This window comes from Pungitius pungitius, chromosome 7 (genome assembly GCF_949316345.1).
Source record: "Pungitius pungitius chromosome 7, fPunPun2.1, whole genome shotgun sequence".
NCBI lineage: Eukaryota > Metazoa > Chordata > Actinopteri > Perciformes > Gasterosteidae > Pungitius > Pungitius pungitius.
In genome coordinates this window covers 5,926,366-5,945,516 of record NC_084906.1, presented here as the reverse complement: position 1 = coordinate 5,945,516, position 19,151 = coordinate 5,926,366, and the positions used below count along the sequence as shown (strand labels likewise).

Sequence of the window (19,151 nt, the reverse complement as noted above, 5' to 3'; positions counted from 1 at the left end):
CCCGGCTCCGTGTCTCCGCCCCCCCCCCCCCTTCCGCCCGCCCGCTTCTCGCTGTAGGGCGGAGGATTTAAGCGCGTCCCCCCCCGGGGTGCTGAGGGCTCCCTGACTCTGTCTCGCGCGCCACAGGTGACCTCACACTCCACACGCTGTTTCCGCGGCCAAGTCACTTGAGCTTCACGGAGCGGACTCTTCCCTCTCGGCGTACAACTCGCAGCGGTGTTCAAAGCTCGCGCTGAAAGCCCGCGCAGTGGTCGCGCGCGTGAGTCCGGGCGGAGATGCACGCGGAGGTGGATTACGGAGGCTCCGGGAGCAGCGGGAACGGAAAGCTGCGCCAGTGGCTCATCGAGCAGGTGGACTGCGGCAAATACCCCGGTCTGGTGTGGGAGAACGGCGAGAAGAGCATCTTCAGGATCCCGTGGAAACACGCCGGGAAACAGGACTACAACCGCGACGAGGATGCCGCGCTTTTCAAGGTAAAATACCCGCTGTCAATTCAGACAGAATACAAAGAAGTTTCAGAATAAAAGTGCACAAACTGAAAAGAAAAGCTGCTCAAAAAAGCTTTTATCGTCGAGGTTGACTATGACGGTTATATTGGTTATATTATAATTATTTTATTATCCTGTTGTTCACAAAGATATAGGGTTTCCCAATCATAAAAATGTAAGAGAGATGTAATACTATGTAATGTAATGGTTTTGTATTAAACACTATACATATATGTATTTGTGTTATACAAATAGGGCTGTGATGATTATTTTCATTATTGACTGTTCTATAGAACGTCAGAAAAAGTACAAATATGACTTTCTTTCGAAAGTCGAGGATAAGTAGTTCAGCGTTATTGATATGAAAACAGGATATCTTCTCATCCAGACACATTAAAGAAATAAATTAAAATAATGTAATTTAAAATATAAAAAATAATTTAAATATATACACCTATTGTTTCTGACAACTGTTTGTCTCATCCTCTCGGACCAAACTCTATGTAGCAAGTATGTCTATATAGTACATACTATATACATAATATATATATATATATATTTCCAATAAGTTTCACGGATTGTCTGTCTGCAGGCCTGGGCGCTGTTTAAAGGCAAGTTTCGGGAGGGGATCGACAAGCCGGACCCTCCGACCTGGAAGACCCGCCTCCGCTGCGCGCTCAACAAGAGCAATGACTTTGAGGAGCTTGTGGACAGAAGCCAGCTGGACATCTCCGACCCGTACAAAGTGTACCGCATTATCCCCGAGGGTGCCAAGAAAAGTCAGTCCCACCTCAAACACGTGACATATCAAACAATGCAGCTTCTATAACAAACCGTTGGTTTTTTGCCACAGCTTGATTTTAACCACAGTGACCTTTTTGTTAAAAATGTAAGTTTGAATGTGGTCCCGATTGTCTGATGAAACCAAAAGAAAGTTAGGAAGTTGGAAATTCTCCTCAGAGATCAATAAAGGTCACTGACTTCTCAGTGCAGTAATACATCTTTGAAGAGTTAAGAAGCCAAACCACCAGTGAAGGTCACGGTGCATGATGTCACCATGTGGACTTCTTTTCTCTGCCGAGTTCTGTATGTGCTTACGTTTGGTCTCTTCTGTCTCCCCATTCAGGACCCAGACAGGAGGACAGTCCTCTGAGTCCAATAAGCTATCAGGTGCACTCCCCGTATCCTGCACTCCAGCCACAGGTGATTGAGTGCTGTGCGATAGAAACAGTGGATGAGGGCAAGAACCTCCTCACACAGAAAGAAAGATGGTATCTTACTTATCCGTGGTTAAGTTAAAATGAATCACTGGTGATGCAAATCATTTAAAAAAACATTTCAATAACGGGTGTTATTGAGTGTTTATTTATGCCAGGGAAATTCCCAAGATTATAGGAATACTTTTGTCGGTATGCTTTTAAATCTTAATATCATATTTTTGTCCATCTTGGCTCCAAACAATATTTGAAAGTTGTTGACCAGAGCTGTACTACTTTAAGGAATATCATTCTGGTCGACAAGAGAATAAATTCCTTTACTTTTTAACTTCACTTTGTCAAAACTTTGCATCATGTTTACTTTTTTTTTTGCTCAACTTTGAATATACTTTCCAGTCCCGAAAATAAAATAAGCGCAACGAAATTAACTTGGAAGCGGGAGCCAGCACAATCCAGTCAGAAGGAGTTAACTGTCTGTGTGTCTGTCTGCAGATACCACAGTACGTGCCCACGCCCGAGTGCGGATGGAGAGATTTCGGCCCGGAGCCGGCCTCCCTGCCCGAGCTGCCCTTCACTCACTGCCCCCCCCGCAGCCTGCCATGGCAGGGCCAGCCCATGGAGAACGGTACGGCCCTCGGCGCTCCATTACCAGCATTTCGCATCTCACGCGGCTCCTTTCGGTGCTCGTGTGACGCTCCTGTCTGTTCCTCCGTGTGTGCAGGGTATCAACTCAGAGCCTCCATTTACTCGTACGGCCCAGCTGACAGTCAGCCCTCGCCATTCACGCTGGACGCCATCAGATCGGCCGAGGCGCTCTCAGGTAAACGCCCTCATTTCACTTCTCTTCTCTCTGAAGAGGATGGCTTGCAATGGAAGGTCAAAACATCACCCATTCATTTCGTTACGTGGTTCACTTGTCGATGCGCGCGCTACGTTAACTGCCTCTGCACCCAAGCCCGGGATGGGTGGTGGATTTGTGGTGGCTGTGATATTAAGTAATGGCGCTTTAAGGGAACTTTGAGGGATGGCACTAAGAAAATACTATAGATGAGCCTTTGTGCTTAATGGGGCGGTCAAACTTCTGTGACATAGAAAATAGAAATGCTTTCTAGCTATTGATAGAAAACACAGGATAATTAAAATAGACATAACATGTCGTAGTTTGAAGCCAAATCTTGCCACATCCTCCCTCAAACGCAGAGAGCCAAGTCATTCGAATTTGCTCAGTTCACAGTTTCCTGCCGCTGGCCGGAGGGAAGCGGTCCTCACGGTCCAGTGGGCCACAGGCAAATTAGTTGATAGGCGAAAAAAAAAGTTTCTTGCTCTTACAACCTCAGCTTAAGGCGAGTGAAGCCCTTTCAGCAGGTACATTTAACATGTTCAAGAGTAATAACCAGTAACTGTCTGCCTTGCTCTAAAGAATCCATATAGTTTGGGAGATATTGGAGTCATAATATCACAGTGGACACTTCCTTTTAGACAAATCCTTTAAAATTTTGAAACCTGATTAGTTTCTGAAATATTTGACATTGCAGAAAGTTTTACAGGCGCCATTCGGCTCGACAGCCGCCAACACCACCCTGAGAGACATGAGGAAAGATTACCGGGACTTTAACCTTTGACCTCTTCTCCTCCCATTAGACTTCCGCCTGCATGTTTCTGTATATCTCCGGGACACTCTGGTGAGGGAGGTGACCACCTCCAGTCCGGAGGGTTGCCACATCACTCCCTGCTCCCCAGAGGAGAAGCACTACCTGCCTCCCGGAGGTCCCGAGGTGGTCCCCCTGCCTGTGGACAGTCTCTCCCCCCCGAGGAGGCCAGAGGAGTGTCCCCCGAGTCCCCCGTCCACCCTGGAGAGGGGAGTGTTACTGTGGATGGGCCCGGACGGACTCTACGCTCGGAGGCTGTGTCAGGGCAGGGTGTACTGGCAGGGGGGGCTGTCCCAGTATGGAGACAAGCCCAACAAACTGGAGAGAGAGGTCACCTGTAAACTGCTGCACACACAGGACTACCTGACAGGTGAGATGAGGTTATCATCACTTCATTGGGAGATTTGCTTTCGAGACTTCAAAACTGTTTAATCCTAAAACCATAGAAGACATCTGCAATAAAACCATGCACGTCCAAAGATATATCAATTTTTTATGAATGATAATAACTGATGATTGTATATATGTTTGTAGATTACTTTTCTTCAATATAAGCGCCGATGTACACAATGCATTTTTCACCAAATGATTTTGGCTACCCAGTTATAGGAGCCAAAGTAGCCTCACACACAAATTTCATCTTTTCAGCAAACGCAGGCGGAGCCGGAAGTGACTCATATTCTTTTAGTAAAACTGCACTGAAAATATCTGTCTGTGAAGATTTCTAAAATACCTCCAGAAAAGGGGAAATTGTTGTTCTTCTAAATCTCTAATCTAATCTAATCTGTAATATCAGATTTGTAGCTGTGAAGCTTTTATTTAATGGTAAAACAGTACATAAAGACTAAGACTACACTTAGTTAGCTAAGCGTAACGTTCTGCGTTTCCGTCTTTGAGGAACAGCTACAGCTCATTTACCGTAAGTCGCGTTGGATATGAAACAAATCCCCCCCCCCAGTGGTCCGTATCACTTTGTCTCAACCACAACAAGTGTGATCGACAAACCCCTTAAAGAAGGATCTCAAGAATCAGTCACACGACTTCTTGGTGGCCACATCAGTCAGCTAGATGACATGTAACCTCGCCCACACGCTAAGCCAGCTGTGTGAAGGTCTGACAGCTAATTGGATTTGCATACAGTTTGTGAGCCGGACTTTCCATTCGAATCACCCCAAAGGTCATGCAACTTCAAGAGAAACCCTCCTGAATTCATTTGAATCCACCCGTCTTGTGTGCGCTTCACATCACAGCGCTCACAACCCAGTGATCTCATCCGTTTCCTTGACTTTTCAGAGATCCAGAGTTACGGGCTCCACGGTCGGCCGCCGCCTCGTTTCCAGATCCTGTTGAACTTTGGAGACGAGTGTCTGGACCTGCAGAGACAAAGACGGACCCTCACTGTCCAGGTGACTGTCCACACACATCTACTAGTCCTGTTCCTGGAGCCCTGCCTCGTATCTCCTCATAGCGCTGCCATGCACACACCCGTCTCTTTCGTTCCCTTTTAAATGTGGTTTGAAACGTAGGATTTGAAAGTTTAGAAGCTGCGACCGTCATGGTCCGAAGGGTTTAAAACCGGACGTTCAGTTTCAGTCTCCAAGGGATAAGGCACTGCCCCGGTTACAGCCCATATTTGTTTGGGCATTTTTAACAGTGATTCAAAAGGCAAAAAAATGAGCACATAAATTGGATTATGAGGATTATTAAACATTGCTGTGAAAAAATCGGCTATTTGGCTATGGCTGGGTTTCAACCCGAGAAGATCACAAACACAGTTCTGCACAGCTGTTACTATATAACAATATAGAATCCATTCTCAAATATGCTCATGTGTGAGTATGATGGAGCAATGTAAGTTTAAATCCCATTTAGTTTATTTCTCCCTGCGGTTAGGGGTGTAATTGCTTAAATAACATGAGTGTAAATTCTGATTGTGTAGAGTAGGGATCGCAATTTCAAGCAAAAATACTATTTTTGAAGACGTTTATAAAAATTTAATAAAAGCTTGATAATCATGATGCATTCACAAATGGAATTCCGACATGCTATTAATCCTCTTCATGTGGAGCATCTGGTCACATGTTACATATTGCATCTTTCAACACTCAAGACAGTGGTTCCACTTTTCAAATAAAAGTGTCAGATCAGAGGAACCTTCAATGCGGGACCATGTTTAAACTGACCCGTGTGACCTTCCCGGGCCCTCAGGTGGAGCCACTGTTTGCCAGGCAGCTCCTGTACTACGCCCAGCAGATGGGAGGCCATTACTTCCGCAGCTACGAGCACCCGGAAGTGACAGAACACACAAACCCCTCCGAGGACTACCAGAGGACCATCGCGCATCACCTCACCAGCAGCCTGCAGGAGTGATCTCAATAGGTTCAAGTGACTGTTGAAAACTTCAAGACACAGCAGCGACCTTTGACCCGGGAGGCGAGATTACCGCGAGAAGAGGACAAGCGTGGACAGTGTGATACACAAAGCTTATGGACACTGAGGGACAGCAGGAGTTTTCCCTGTGGGGTTCTGTGTGAGCGAGTTCTTTCTCTCCCGATTTTATTCTTGTGTCACCATCTCCATGTCTCCATGCTTACTATGCAAAGAAAACTGACAGCTTAGGTGATTGAACAGAAGAAACCCGTGACAGGGATTTTAATGCCTCTTGGTGATATGACATTTTGTGGAATCTTTCTGCATACGTAACAGAATCTGCCAAAACAGGCACCTCCAAAAGTCACCATTCATAAAAAGCTTTGAAGGTGCTGGAGGGAAGTTTTGTTTTTTTACCTCTGGAATCGGCAGACGTCATGCTAAGCTAGGCTAATTGTCTTCTGGCAGTTACTTTACTGCATCTGTTTTGAGAAGCGTATTAACGCTTCCTATAAATACCATATTTTGTTGCTAGGAGACACTATGACCCCAATTTAAGTTATGAGTGAACTTGTGTGGCCAGCTATGTTTGTGTGAGAAACAGGTTTTAGCTTTTTCAACACAATTTTGTATCAATTACGAGATTTATTTTTTTAATTGAATATGACAAAAAAAATGAAATCTTTGAATGAGTTGGAGTGGACGTTTTTTGCCTTGAACAAGCACATTTCTGTTGTACAAAACAATAAAAGGCTTAAGTGCAAAGATGACCTGTGTTGATAAGTGGGTGAGCTCGGCAGTGTGCGTGCTGCGTCTGAGCAGGAAGTGTGCTTCTTGTGCAGGATGAGGCTGGTTAATCAAACACTTTATTATCACAAACAAAAGTGATGACATCACGAGGGGCGGAGAGAAAGAAAGAGAGAGAGAGAGAGGAGGAAGAGGTCGGCCACGCTTTCCACGCTGCGCTGGAGACGAGGCCTTCCTGACTTCAGCTCAGTCACTTTCCACCTCCATGGAAATTAATCGCAAAAACCCCACAAACACACGTGTCACTGCCGCGAAACTTCAGGCGTCACTAAACGAAAACAGGCTTTTGAACATTTCCAAAGGGGCGTTCCTTTAGAGTAAGTAATTAATGCACAGAAAGATATTAACTTCATGATAACAAGTTCGAAATATCAAAACATTAACACTAGGTTGTGTTATTGCTAGGGCCGGGACTCGATTAAAAATATTAATCTAATTAATTAGAGGCTTTGTAATTAATAAATCAAAATTAATCGCATTTTAATTGCATAAATATTTGACCTGAGATTAGTGAGAAGTATTTTTTTTCACATGGATTTTTACTTTTGTTCAACCAATTCCAGCAGACAAGTGTAGAAATAGCATATTTAGAAATATAGTACTTTCAGAAATTCAGGTAGCCTATAGGTAAGTAGACCTTCTGTAAACTAGGTTTTTTTAAGTAGACCAACACTTTCAAGTACATTCAGAACATCAACAACAACGTTATTTTTTCAGACGTGGACTTAGTTACCCTGGTCCTTAAACAGTCATCTGGTGCAGTGTGGGTCCTTGTACTCGTAGTCGGGCTAACGTCCACGCTAGCTGCCAATTGTTTTGCGTTGAGGTGATACTTGAGGCTCGATGTGAATTCCTTGTTGCACAGCTTGCACACAACCAGGCTCTTATCGACGCTTCCATCCGTGTGTTTATTATAATAAGATTTCCCATTCATGGGGCCACCCGACACGGTCTCGTCAGCTTCTTCGTTCATGTTCACTGTGGTTTGTTGTTGTCTGAAGTCATGAACGCTAGTTGGTGCTCCAGTATAATTGGTCCTCCGAATCTCAGCCAGTGAGAAACGTTCCGCGGTGCAAAAAATACGTGTAAAAATGGGTAAAAAATGTTTAATGTGTTATTTTTTGTGTAATTAATTAATCTTAATTCACATTGTAATTAATTAATCGTAATTAACGCGCTAAAGTCCCGGCCCTAGTTATTGCTACTCTTTTTAAGCACATTATACATATTCAGTAAACTATTTTTATCCTACTATTTTATCCTGCTGTGGGCAAATGAAAATATAATGAAATACAGACGTAGGGATCTTAAAAGGTCTCTGAGTTATATTCTTACAACACTTGCTACAGCTCCTTATGACTACATTGCAGATTGATATACAGGTGAAACTCGAAAAATTAGAATATCGTGGAAAAGTTTATTTATTTCAGTAATTCAACTTAACCGTCTACCAGGACATTTTATAGCACTTCATGCTTCCTTCAGCAGACAAGCTTTATGGAGATGCTGACTTCATTTTTCAGCAGGATTTGGCACCTGCCCACCCTGCCAAATATTTTCTGAGATTTTGAATTTGGTGTTTTCATAAGCTGTATGCCATAATCATCCAAAATGATATAAAATAAAGGCTCGAAATATCTTACTTTGCTTGTAATGAGTCTATATATTAGTTTCACCTTTTAGGTTGAAATAAATGAACTTTTGCACAATATTCTAATTTTTCGAGTTTCACCTGTAAGCCATAGGTAAATGTTTATGTAGTGCTTAAAAAGCGTAAGACCCAGAAAAATATCATTAAAAAATGTAAAGAATATAGCGTGTGTGGCTCCATTTATTTAGAGCGTGTATTTAGATTCTACGCATTGCACCTGAAGCATTATAGTACAGAAATAGAATACAACGATTTGAATAACAGTCAGTGAGGGTTAGTGCACCCTAAATTTCCTCTGAGGTGTCAAATTTCTCTATTTCTTTCAAGTACCCACTCATAAAGAAGAAAAGTCAGATTAAAGTACCAATGTGTTTCTCAGGTCTCTTCATCACGTCTCGTGAATGGAACACAAAATGAAATAAAAACAAAAAAAACTCCCCTCTTTGCACCGTAAACAGAGAGCGGATAAGGGTTTATTTGGCGAATGAATCCGTGGGCGGGCACAGAGCTAAGTTTAGAACTCACAATCAGAACAGCTCCTGCTTGCCCCTGAACATCGATGGGGAACCAAGACCCACAGAAGGTCTGAGGGGCCACGACGTAGACGAGAGCATCTATTAGGTGAAGAGAAAACGGATCAACTACTATAAAACCTGAAACTGTCCTAAGATCACCCCGTGTCTCTGTCAGACTTTCTCCTGCGAGTTGTGGGCGTGTTGCTGTCTGTCTCCTCAACCTGAGTGACTCGACCCACCACAACCGCTCTGCTCGCTGCACCCACGACCAGGCTGACGACTTTCTGCCGTCAGCCATCTCCCCCCTGGAACCAACGGCAGCGTGTTCTGTTCCGTTAGCTGCCCTCAATACACGCCCTGTGCTCACACACCTCCCAGACGGCACCGGGGAACCGGCGGGCAGGAGCTCCACGGATGAATGGCTTCTACCCGCCGCTTTGAACTGTGGTCTGCAAGTATGCAGAAGGGAGGGTGCACCGTGAGACGAGATCAGGAATCATTCAGTATTGCATGTCATTAACACCGGTTTGTTGATCCATAGAATAACGTGCATGCATGGTATCCCTTTTTGCTCCATGGTAATAGTAATTTGGCTGATTTGTATCAATAATCATTTGTAGAGCACCAGCTTCAGTGATTTAGTAAAAACGGAAGACATTAATGCAAACCTGTAGGATTTGTGATGACAAAAAGACAATGAACAATAAGACAATGAAAGCCTTCAGAAAGAGATGACATTGTAGTGATCATCACCATGGAGATTAGCTCCTCACTTAGGGTATTGATGATCAAGTACTTAGTTTGGTTAGGCTATGGCCCATTTGTTGTGGGATGAGTAGAGCGTGTGGCCGCAGATCCCAGCGGCCATCAGCCAATCCTCATGATGGTTCGTCCCCTTTTAGTCAAACAATTAGTTGTTTTGGTCTTAGTTGTCTACCATTTATTAAGTCCAAGTAACACCTAATTTCCAGGAAATGGAAAGAATCTCAACATTCTCTGAGGATAAATAATTGTTTACAGATCCATAAATGAAATCATTGTATCATTTAGTCAACAAAATGTATTCTTTTGCCTAAGAATGTCTTTGCTCGGAGACGGCCGTGATGCGTTACGACTGTCGCACATCCCCAGCTAGAGGGCTGCTGTAAAAGGGAACTCCAACTATCTCTGGACAGTGAAGTCTCACATACTCTAATCTATCGAACATATGAACTGGGAAACTGAAAATTGCCCAGAACAATGGAAAGACTTGACTTACAGTTCTATAAAAAACTCAGCTTGATCTGCTAATGCATAAGTCAAGTAAGTGAACAAACAAGAAGGTAGTGTTCATTTATTGGGCTGTAGAGATGTCACAGCACAAAGCATCAGCACCAACTTTAAACCGTGATGAGGGCAAATCTTTCTTTTCGAGGCAGAGTTCCTCCTGGTTACACAGCCTGCATCCCACTTCTCACCCACAACTTTCCATATACGGGCCGGTTAGCCACTTTCAACCTGAAGCTGTACGGGATGAGCATGACTAGAATGGCCTGGACCGGCCTACACACCAAAAACAACATCAACTCATCTTGTGTCATTGAGATTAGATGAACAAACATTGATGTCCAATCTGGTGAAGCAGAAGTTAACACTGGGACTGAAAAAAAAAAAAAAAAGCTGCGAGTTAATAAAGAAGCGTTAAGTGAAAAGACTAGATTAAAGTTCCTTCGCCCACTGCACCAACACACGACACGACGAAGGCAGTACAGCTGCAGTCAGACTGGTTTGAGTTTATCTCTTAACAGGCTGGATGCAGCAGGGCTGGAAGCAGGTGAGCTGGAGCTGCATGCTGCTTTTAAACTTGTTCAACAACTCTTCCAACAACCTGGCGGGAAAAAAAGGAAGAAGTTTGAAATCAATATCAAAAGCTTAAAGCAAATACCAAAAGAAGAGAAAAAAGATACACTGTTGCAAGTAACCAGAAGGAAACTCACTTCTTATCAGCTCCACTCTGGAGCTGTGGGAGGGCACCCAGAGCCACTTCGAAGCTGGCACTACCAGATAAAAAAAAATGGGAGAATTAAAAAAAAAAAAAAATCACATTTATCAAAGCGCAGAAGAAGCCGAAGCCGGCGCGCTGACCTCGGCACATGAACACGCACATGTATGCACACACATGCACGGGGGCCCACCGCAATGCGTGCACACAGCAGGACCAGATTACTTTCACTTCCTTTCCAGAACCCACCAAGTAACATAAATAGGGATTGTACAGAGGGATGTGCGACTGCTAAGATTTATGTTTGTGACATTCGCTACCATAAATCACAGGGCACATATGGCCGTTCCCGTCTGAGTCAGTGTGTGTGTGTGCTGCACATACCTGCTGTCAGAGTTGAGGAACGTGGCTACGGCGTCTCTCAGAGCACACAGTTCGAGTCGGGCCTGGGGACGTGGTAGGGTGGGGTTGGGAGTTGTCATGGGCAACAGAGCAAATGAAAACGAATGAACATCTTCAACCGTCAGCAGTTGGCAGCTTGAACTGCATTATGGCCTCATCAGAAACCACAGGTTGCTCCCCCACCAAGTGCAAGGGTCTGCTTATGAGTCAGGGTCTTACTATGAGTGATGAACTGCTCTATAACTGTGTGAGTGCGTGTCCGTGACTACCTGCAGGGATCCATTTTTGCTGAAGGAGGACACGCACTGCATAAGACGACACATCTCATCCGCAACCGACTCGACAATCTTAGACAGAACCCGGGGTACCAGGTCCTTAGACACCGTGAAGACCTGGGGAAGATAAAAGATGGCGACGAACGCATTAGACAGACGGCGAGGAGACAAAAAGTCTGGTAAATGCAGAGTTTGATAAAGGGACAATTCCAAAGAGCGGGAAGGGATGATGGTGCTTAGGGCGGGGCGTGGGGGGGGGGGGGGGGTGCAAGTGTTTGTACCTCAGCATGAACTGTGATGATGTTGACCAGCGCTTCCTTCAGGTAGTTCCTCACACCTGAACAAACATGAACAAACATCCATGTACACAAGATGCTGAGAGAGCAAAAACACATGTGTGAGTTTCACCTGTCAGAGATTAGAAGTAGAGCAGAAAAAAAGTGTGTGCAACTACAGGCAGGTGACTTCAGTGCAACACACACACACACACACACACACGTTGTTGGAACGTCTGACGTGTGAATATGAAACGGTAGAGTTGGCTGGATCAAGAGAAGATCGTAGTCTTTGATTTCTCGTGGTGAAGAAGTGAGAAGAAGACTGAAAGGAACGAATGCAAATGTCGTATACTGCTGGTACTGAGATATGTCTTCAGGTTTTATTGAACTGCTAGGCAATCTAATACAATCTTGTATGTACAACAGTAAATAGTAAATGCATCCAGCTGTGCAGTGAAATTCTAAGATGATATAATCTATATTAACAAGCTGCACACAAAGATCAACATGATGAAAATGCATGTTGATATGTTTTGCTCTACAGTATCCTTTGAGGGTAAAATAGAGACCACAGCATAGGTTCCGTAACATCAGAAGGAACCAGAGGCAACAAAAGACTGAAAGTGGATTCTTAATGCCTTGCAGCAGCCACACACCCCATCATGCGTCCCACACAAAATGTGCAACAAGTGAAAGTATCATATCCTATAACTGTGGTTTGGAGTCCCAAACGTTCCTCTTTCACATGCGGCCCAATCACACCGACTCCCACCGGCAGGAACCAAGCAGAGCAAGGCCCAACGTCTGCCCAACGCTGCCTGTTTCAGCCCCGCAAGGAGCTGCTGCCCATCGCTACGTGCACCCGGACAAGCTGCGTCACATCCTGTGTCAAGGTAAACCACACATACACGTTTAACTTTCACCTGGGTTTAACTTTCACACATGCACGTTTAACTTTCACCTGGGTTCGGTGCATCTGGTGTGTGAGAGGTACAACTCACAAGTGCACACGCACGCACACACGCACGCACAAGTCACCGCACTCCCACAACTAAACACAAAGGCCACGAGGCTTTGAGACCAGTAGCCTGCCTTCAGCGGCGTTTACAGTAAGCCATCAAAGAGCCGTGCACATGACACATCGACAGGACTGTGAGCGGCTCATTCCAGAGATTGAAAGAGTCGGGTAGTTTTCGGCAGTGGGGTGATTTCCACTCATTTGAGCTCTCAGAGAGGCCGTGCAGTACGGTACCTGTAGGGGTCCGGCAGTCTCTCCAGTCAAAGTATCCGGCGTAGATGCCAGGCTCCAGGGAGCCGGAGATGGGGTCGGCTCGTCTCTCGATGTAGGCCTCAAAGAGTTTTCTATCCAGCTCTCGTACAGCGTCCACACTCACCTGGGACGGAGAGGACGCACAGCGTTACGTCAGCAGGGTGGAGCCATGCGTGGACAATAAATGGACAACTGGGTTTAATTGTGTCATGAAAAATCAATGACAATGTTGAGTTCACGGAGCCCTGTGTGTGATGCTGTGTGGCAGATGCATGATGGGGGAATTATTATTAGTCACTTATTAACTAATATTTTCAGATTAAAATCTACAACTGCAACACATCACTTGCCCTCCAAATATCAACGACACAAGAAACGTAATATCGATCTTAATATCGATAACGATCTTTCAAAGAAAATGATGCTCACCGTTATTTTACTGGCAAGCTAAACGGATACTTCTCTGCTTTGTGAATCAGCCATTAGTCATTGTGAGTGTGTGTGAAGAAGAGAAAGGAAAATGTGGAACTCCGCTTCAAGACGATGACCTTTCCATATTCTTTTTTTTTTGGTATGTAGAGTCATATCTTCAGGATCTCTGATCGGTTTAGATGGTAACAATGACACCTTTTTGAATGAGCAGCATGAGTCAAAGCGGTGGATTCGGTTGCTTGGAACCCGGGTGCTAAACTGACCCGTGTGATCTTCTCGGTGCCTGTGAGGCCGTGTTTCTCAAAGTGATTGGCCAGGTTCAGCAGGGTGCGTCTCTCCAGATACTGGCAGTTGCTGAGGATGATCAGTAAGCGCTGCTCCTAAAAAAAACACAAAAAATACTTGTTTGTACTTTTAGAATAGCGAGGGCTCTCATGACGTTATGCGTTTCCTCTCAGTCCCCACAACTACATACTACAAAGTACTAAACCTCATGCAGTCCCATGTTAGGAACTTATTTCTCTTTACCTTCTAAAAATTAAACTAAAATGTCCTTTATTCTTTGAAAATAATCTCACATCAATTGGAAAAATGTTCTTGCTTTTCAAAAATATCATCACTTCACATGTACAAATTTACCCACAAATCTCTAGTCATTTGAAATAGTCTGTATTTTCAAAAGTGTCCATACTTCCTTAGCATAGTCATATTTTCTTTAGATGTCTTTGCTTTCTGTGTCTCCACGACGCTGAGACTGAAATTGGTACTCACGAGAATAATGACTACAAATAATTGTACACTGAGACGCCGAATCTTGACAGAACGGTGGGCGTGCATTTTGTCAAGAACATACATTTTTTCACACCCAATCCAACCAAGACTGCCGACCTGAAAATATGAGACCTCAGTGGGTGGATATAACCTGGTAGTTTTCTTGTAATGACAGCCAGGTATTGTTCTTGTCTGTATGAGGCCACTTGCCAAACGCACACTAGGTTGAAACACTAAATGAAGAGTGTCACCAGTCTTAATATTGGTCAGCTGCACTCAATCGAGTCGCGCTGCCTCAGCCCTGCTACGCATATCGAGGCTGGGGAACCCCCATCTGCAGGGTGCTCCATTTCCCTTTACAAGAAGCCCTCTACGCTATGCTCTTCTTCTTCCTCCTCCTCCTCCTCCTCCTCCTCCTCCCCTGCACCCTCTTCGCTAACATCTCTAACAAGTTACAGGAAATGAGGACGTATCTGCTGCTGGTCTACAACCAGGAAACAGCCTGATAACATTTGGTGGTTTGACTGAGTGAGACACGAGCTGTGGCTGTTGTGTAAAGGAGAGAGCCCACGCTTGGGTGACAGATGTGGCCTTTTAGGAGTATTAAAACCCCAAACAGTTTGAAAGGAAATAATACATTTTTTAAAAGAAAAAAAAACAAAAGAAAAAAAACACGCTTACTGATGTTGGACTGAAGCCTTCATGAACTCCAGTAAACCGATCTGGGGAGGAGAGGTCCACTGAAATGTCGCTACACACACACACACACACACACACACACACACACACACACACACACACACACACACACACACACAGTTGTCAGAGTCGAGTACACTAAAATCAAAGACATGAACAAGTCATCTGAGTACTTACTGAGAAGTATAAATGTCCCTTTTAGTGCTCAGCTGCTCCAGGCAGTTTATGAAAACCTGCGTTGAACACATGAACACATTAGTCAGGGAGCCTGTGAGGAAACGATATACAATCCTCACGTATCTCTCTATACAATGAATTCGCTCAGCTCCCGACTCAGGTGCACCAGCACACGGTGTGCGTTTCAGTGGACAATGAATGCAGTGAAATAGGTGAGCAGTTGTCATTCTGATGGCACCAATTTTCAGCAAAAACACGACATGTCCTGCAAGTTCGCAGCATTTCACACTGTGCGAGGTGCTGCAGCAAAATCTGTTACACTGTGTCAAACTGAATGACATCTGTTTAAACCGCCATGCTCTACAACCAAAACAGAAGTAGAGTAATAAACTCCTATAAACTCCATTACTAGAGTAATACAATGTTTTCTAGAAGTAGCAAAATAAGTCAAACTATGAGATAGTGGTTTTTATACTTTGACAAGTGAGAATTTTAACAGAGCCTCTGTTTTTGATGGTCAAAACTTCAAAAAGGACAAGATAATAGTAGGTTGTAGGCTCCGGGTTCCCTCACAAGTTGTCTTTTAATCCTTCCTCCCTGGATAGGTCGTTTTTTAGAATTCATAAATATATCGTGTTTAATATTGCTTGCATTTGTCAAACATCGCCAATAGATTCATATCTGTCACATGTTACCTTCATGATGTTCACACTAAGCTCTGTGGCCTGGTCCTGCACCTGGTCTAACTGCAGCACCTGAACAAGAGACAGTGAAACACATTAGTCCTGCTATCTTTTTCACGTTACTCAACAGCACGCCTTGTGTTACTCTTGGTTTCATTGGAGCGATCAGTGAACACTCTCAGGACTAATTAGCAGCGAACAGGTTCTTAAACCCGGATGCTACGGTGAGCAATGCAGAAAGTACGATTTGACTAAACATTATGTTATGGCTAAGTTCAGATATGTATCCACTGCCTTGACCCATACAAGGACTAGAAGTGTGCAGCAGCGGTGTCGTAGCCACACAAGTGCTATGAAAAGATATCTCCGACCCGTCAACCAATAAGATAACTGAGGAGGCTAAAGTTGTGGTTGTAGTCTGTGGTTGGATGATCGCAGCTCATTAACTCACATTGATTTCCCCGGGTTTGATCTCCAGGGGCTCTTTGAGTGACTGCAGCATCAGGACCATGCACTGTTCGAACTGAGAAGGCTGCGAAAAGCATGACGGAAAGAACAGAGATTCAAAATACCATCTTGTGAAAATAGGCTACAATTTATATCCACATCTCGTGCTGTGTGTTAGGAAGGCGACAAAAGATAACAAAGACATTGGTTGGGAAGGATACTACTCAGCTGCTGAGTAGACTTTGGAGTGTCTTTAATTTATTATTAATGTATGACCTACCGCCCTATGTGACGGGACTTCCTTACCAGGCTGGTGATCCCTTCGTTATCCACGACCCAGTTCTCCTTCTCAGCGAGCCCCTTGACATCTGGGTGTACAAAAAACACAAATACGGATCAAAAGTCCAATCGATGGAATCTCACAGACAATAAAGTGGGATCACTTTCACACTGGGCCTTTACACATATAAAACATATAAACATTTTTCAATTTGAGGGGTTCTGAGGGCAAACCGCAATATGATAGAAAATCAAACTCTGGTGACGAGACCACAGTGTGGGGAAAAGTTAAAAGAAACTCAGTCACTCTTCTCAAGATGACCATGCCTAACCACAAGTGAAACTGAGCATGTCTGGTTTTAGTATCACAACACTTTCTCCATTACTAACCTGGAAGTTGTTCTAAGTCAAACGCAATTGTTGAGGACACTGACCGCCTCTCAATGGAGGAAATCAGTAAAACCGATACCAGGTGACACAAAAAGCTCCCTCACCGTCTGTGGTGTGCAGCAGAGTCACCATGAGGCAGTGAACTCTCAGCTCCAGCAGCAGATCCTGGATCACCTGCAGCAAGTCATTCGGGATCTCCAGAGTGGACAGAGCCTCGTGACAAGCCCTGGACGAGAGACAACGAGAGGCAACAGAGGAAAGGAGTGGGAGGGAGAGTGAGAATGTGCTCATTAAAAGGAATGGCAGCCATGGACACAAGCATGTCAGAACTGCATTTGACCAATGAGACGGGGATTCAAACCTGACGATGTGTATAATTTGAGTAAGCCAGGCCCCAGTGAGCTCCGTCTTGTTCTCCCAGCCTCCGTAAAAACTCAGCTCCCCCTGCGGCAGCGTGGTGGGGAGAAGAGCCCCCCGAACGAGCTTCACCAGCCGATTGATCATCTCCTCGATCATTTTCTAGGACACACACAGAAACATAAAGACGTATAAACAAGGTCAGGTGGGCTTTATTTGAAGAAGAAGAAAAAAATGCTGGCGAGTAATTATCTCAAGCATAACATTTTCACACAGCAAAGCATACTTTAAAGTCATTCTGCCGCTGTCTGGCATTTTTCTTGGATTTTTCCACCTGCCCAGACTTCTCTCCAGTCTGAAGAAAGAAGGAAATAAAGAAATAAACATGATACACAAGTCAAGTTAATTTTATCATATTCAAGTTATCCATTTGACCAAAACACTTTTCCCCCTCTTTTCCTTAATTCCATAGTTGATGGGGACAAAGAACTGCAGGAGATAAAGCGCGTAATCACAAGCACCAACGGGTACCAGAAACAAATTTTGATAATAAGACAAAATACTATTATTCAAGGATGAGTCCTTAGTATTTTGACGGCCAGGTCAATCCCTCAACCACCTTTTCAAACATAAAAATGTGGATTTATGTTCAACATAAGATGCATTTTTCTTCTCTCTCATAAAAGAACAAAAATGGAGTTTGGAAACATTGAAAAGTAATACAGGATCATGGGAGTTGTTGTTTTAAAGGATGAGTGGGTGTGGGTGGGTGACCCATCCGTTGACTGCAACACACTAGTCTCAAGTTCGGACACACTTTCGAATTATGTTTTCAGAAAATGTATCCAAACTCTTTTGACTGGTACTGTACAGTCACTTTTCTTCCCGTCGCTGAAAAGTTTTACCTCACTGAAAAGACTTCCGTTAACGTAAGAGATCCAAAGCTTCCAGAAGTTGGGCAACTGGCCGATGACCACATCTGAAAGCTTCTCCACAAACTGCACCTGCTGCGGGGTTTCAAAGCGCCAGGCTAGAAGAAAGAAAAACAGTGTCTCACTCAAACCCACTATAATATTTTTCTGTGCTATACTAGGCGTTGATGGGAAACCCAAAGAATGAACTAGCAATACCACCCGGACTTGAAAATGTCAGAGTGCTTTCATCATCTTTAACTTCCAGGCACACTGTTGTTGTACTTTTACAGTTTCCTTACATTCAACTCTGTTATGATGTGATTCCCCTAAGCACGCGGCAAAGACGTGTTACACACACACACACAAACAAACAAATGCAACATCTGAGGAGATGGCCTCAGACAGAAAAGCCCCTCCTGTGGTACCCACTGCTGGCTCGCGTCGTTCTCTGGCTGCCCCCCCTCTTCAGAGACGCGGTGTGGCTGAGCCTGCCGAGGGCAGACCCAGGGGTATCCCCCTCCTGGTCCAGAGCTCCGACGCCCACTGACGGCATTAACGAAGGGAGGAGAAGGGGAGAGGGGCAAGAGATTAGAAATGAACTCGGGAGGGGGGGAGGGGGGGGGAGACGCATACTTCAGATATCAAATAAGCCATTTTCATAATTCCACATTCCTTAATAAGCTCAGCGGGCTTTCACACCAAACAATCCGCCCTCGCCCCTCTCGGCCTCTCTTTATTTGTGTTCTGATCCATCTCTGCTGCGGCCCCGCAGCTGGGAGAAGGCAGCCTTGTTTCCAGGGCGAGGAAACAGAGCGGCGGGCTTCGTGAGCAGCGGGGTGAAGCGGGTTTACCGGGGCCCAGTCACGTCTGGTCCTTGAGATCAGAGCTCCACTAGATGGCAACAGGGAGCTTTGCTGCGCTTCTGCAACCACACAGTGCTGTCTCCCGGGCTCGAGAGATGGATTCAGTTCGGTGGACCCACGGAGGTGAAGTGGCGAAGGTTGACAGTCAGGAGTGAAAGAGAAACACGACAGTGCCGAGAGGGAATAAACCCCACGAGGTTTGTGCAGCGCTGCAATACGCCTACATGCAGGTTGTC

General features: G+C 44.7%; 2 protein-coding genes across 4 annotated transcripts in view; one reads left to right on the top strand and one right to left on the bottom strand.

Annotated features, from left to right (window-relative positions):
- The first annotated feature begins 62 nt into the window (after window positions 1-62).
- On the top strand, window positions 63-7,272 carry LOC119217102 (interferon regulatory factor 4-like). Of its 2 annotated transcripts, XM_037470473.2 has the most exons (8): window positions 65-473; window positions 1,081-1,267; window positions 1,615-1,691; window positions 2,198-2,330; window positions 2,427-2,525; window positions 3,347-3,724; window positions 4,648-4,760; window positions 5,563-7,272. In XM_037470473.2, exons 1-8 carry the CDS (start codon window positions 276-278, stop codon window positions 5,722-5,724), a joined length of 1,347 nt encoding a protein of 448 aa, XP_037326370.1. In that variant the 5' UTR covers window positions 65-275; the 3' UTR covers window positions 5,725-7,272. The 2 variants fall into 2 exon arrangements, with proteins under 2 accessions (XP_037326369.1, XP_037326370.1); XM_037470472.2 differs by having other exon boundaries at window positions 63-473; window positions 2,198-2,525.
- Window positions 7,273-10,015: 2,743 nt separating this feature from the next.
- exoc2 (exocyst complex component 2) overlaps window positions 10,016-19,151 on the bottom strand; it is a 34,292-nt gene continuing 25,156 nt past the window's right edge. Inside the window, exons 12-28 of one of the 2 annotated variants that reach the window (XM_037469587.2) lie at window positions 18,482-18,595; window positions 18,044-18,168; window positions 17,425-17,493; window positions 17,143-17,300; window positions 16,886-17,007; window positions 16,419-16,480; window positions 16,117-16,197; window positions 15,678-15,737; window positions 14,983-15,038; window positions 14,788-14,857; window positions 13,599-13,715; window positions 12,886-13,027; window positions 11,637-11,692; window positions 11,350-11,472; window positions 11,063-11,124; window positions 10,674-10,733; window positions 10,016-10,564 (exon numbers count right to left, since the gene is read on the bottom strand). In XM_037469587.2, the coding sequence (XP_037325484.1) occupies window positions 10,471-10,564; window positions 10,674-10,733; window positions 11,063-11,124; window positions 11,350-11,472; window positions 11,637-11,692; window positions 12,886-13,027; window positions 13,599-13,715; window positions 14,788-14,857; window positions 14,983-15,038; window positions 15,678-15,737; window positions 16,117-16,197; window positions 16,419-16,480; window positions 16,886-17,007; window positions 17,143-17,300; window positions 17,425-17,493; window positions 18,044-18,168; window positions 18,482-18,595 (1,571 nt within the window). In that variant the 3' untranslated portion in view covers window positions 10,016-10,470. The remainder of the gene's footprint in view (window positions 10,565-10,673; window positions 10,734-11,062; window positions 11,125-11,349; window positions 11,473-11,636; window positions 11,693-12,885; window positions 13,028-13,598; window positions 13,716-14,787; window positions 14,858-14,982; window positions 15,039-15,677; window positions 15,738-16,116; window positions 16,198-16,418; window positions 16,481-16,885; window positions 17,008-17,142; window positions 17,301-17,424; window positions 17,494-18,043; window positions 18,169-18,481; window positions 18,596-19,151) is intronic. The other variant, XM_037469588.2, reaches the window with a different exon arrangement.

What these genes read in the sequence shown, in the direction of transcription:
- LOC119217102 (XM_037470472.2), top strand. Translation starts at nt 276, where the DNA reads ATGCACGCGGAGGTGGATTACGGAGGCTCCGGGAGCAGCGGGAACGGA. An exon ending in AGGATGCCGCGCTTTTCAAG is followed by an intron (nt 474 to 1,080) that starts GTAAAATACCCG and finishes GTCTGTCTGCAG; the next exon opens with GCCTGGGCGCTGTTTAAAGG. An exon ending in CCCCGAGGGTGCCAAGAAAA is followed by an intron (nt 1,268 to 1,614) that starts GTCAGTCCCACC and finishes CTCCCCATTCAG; the next exon opens with GACCCAGACAGGAGGACAGT.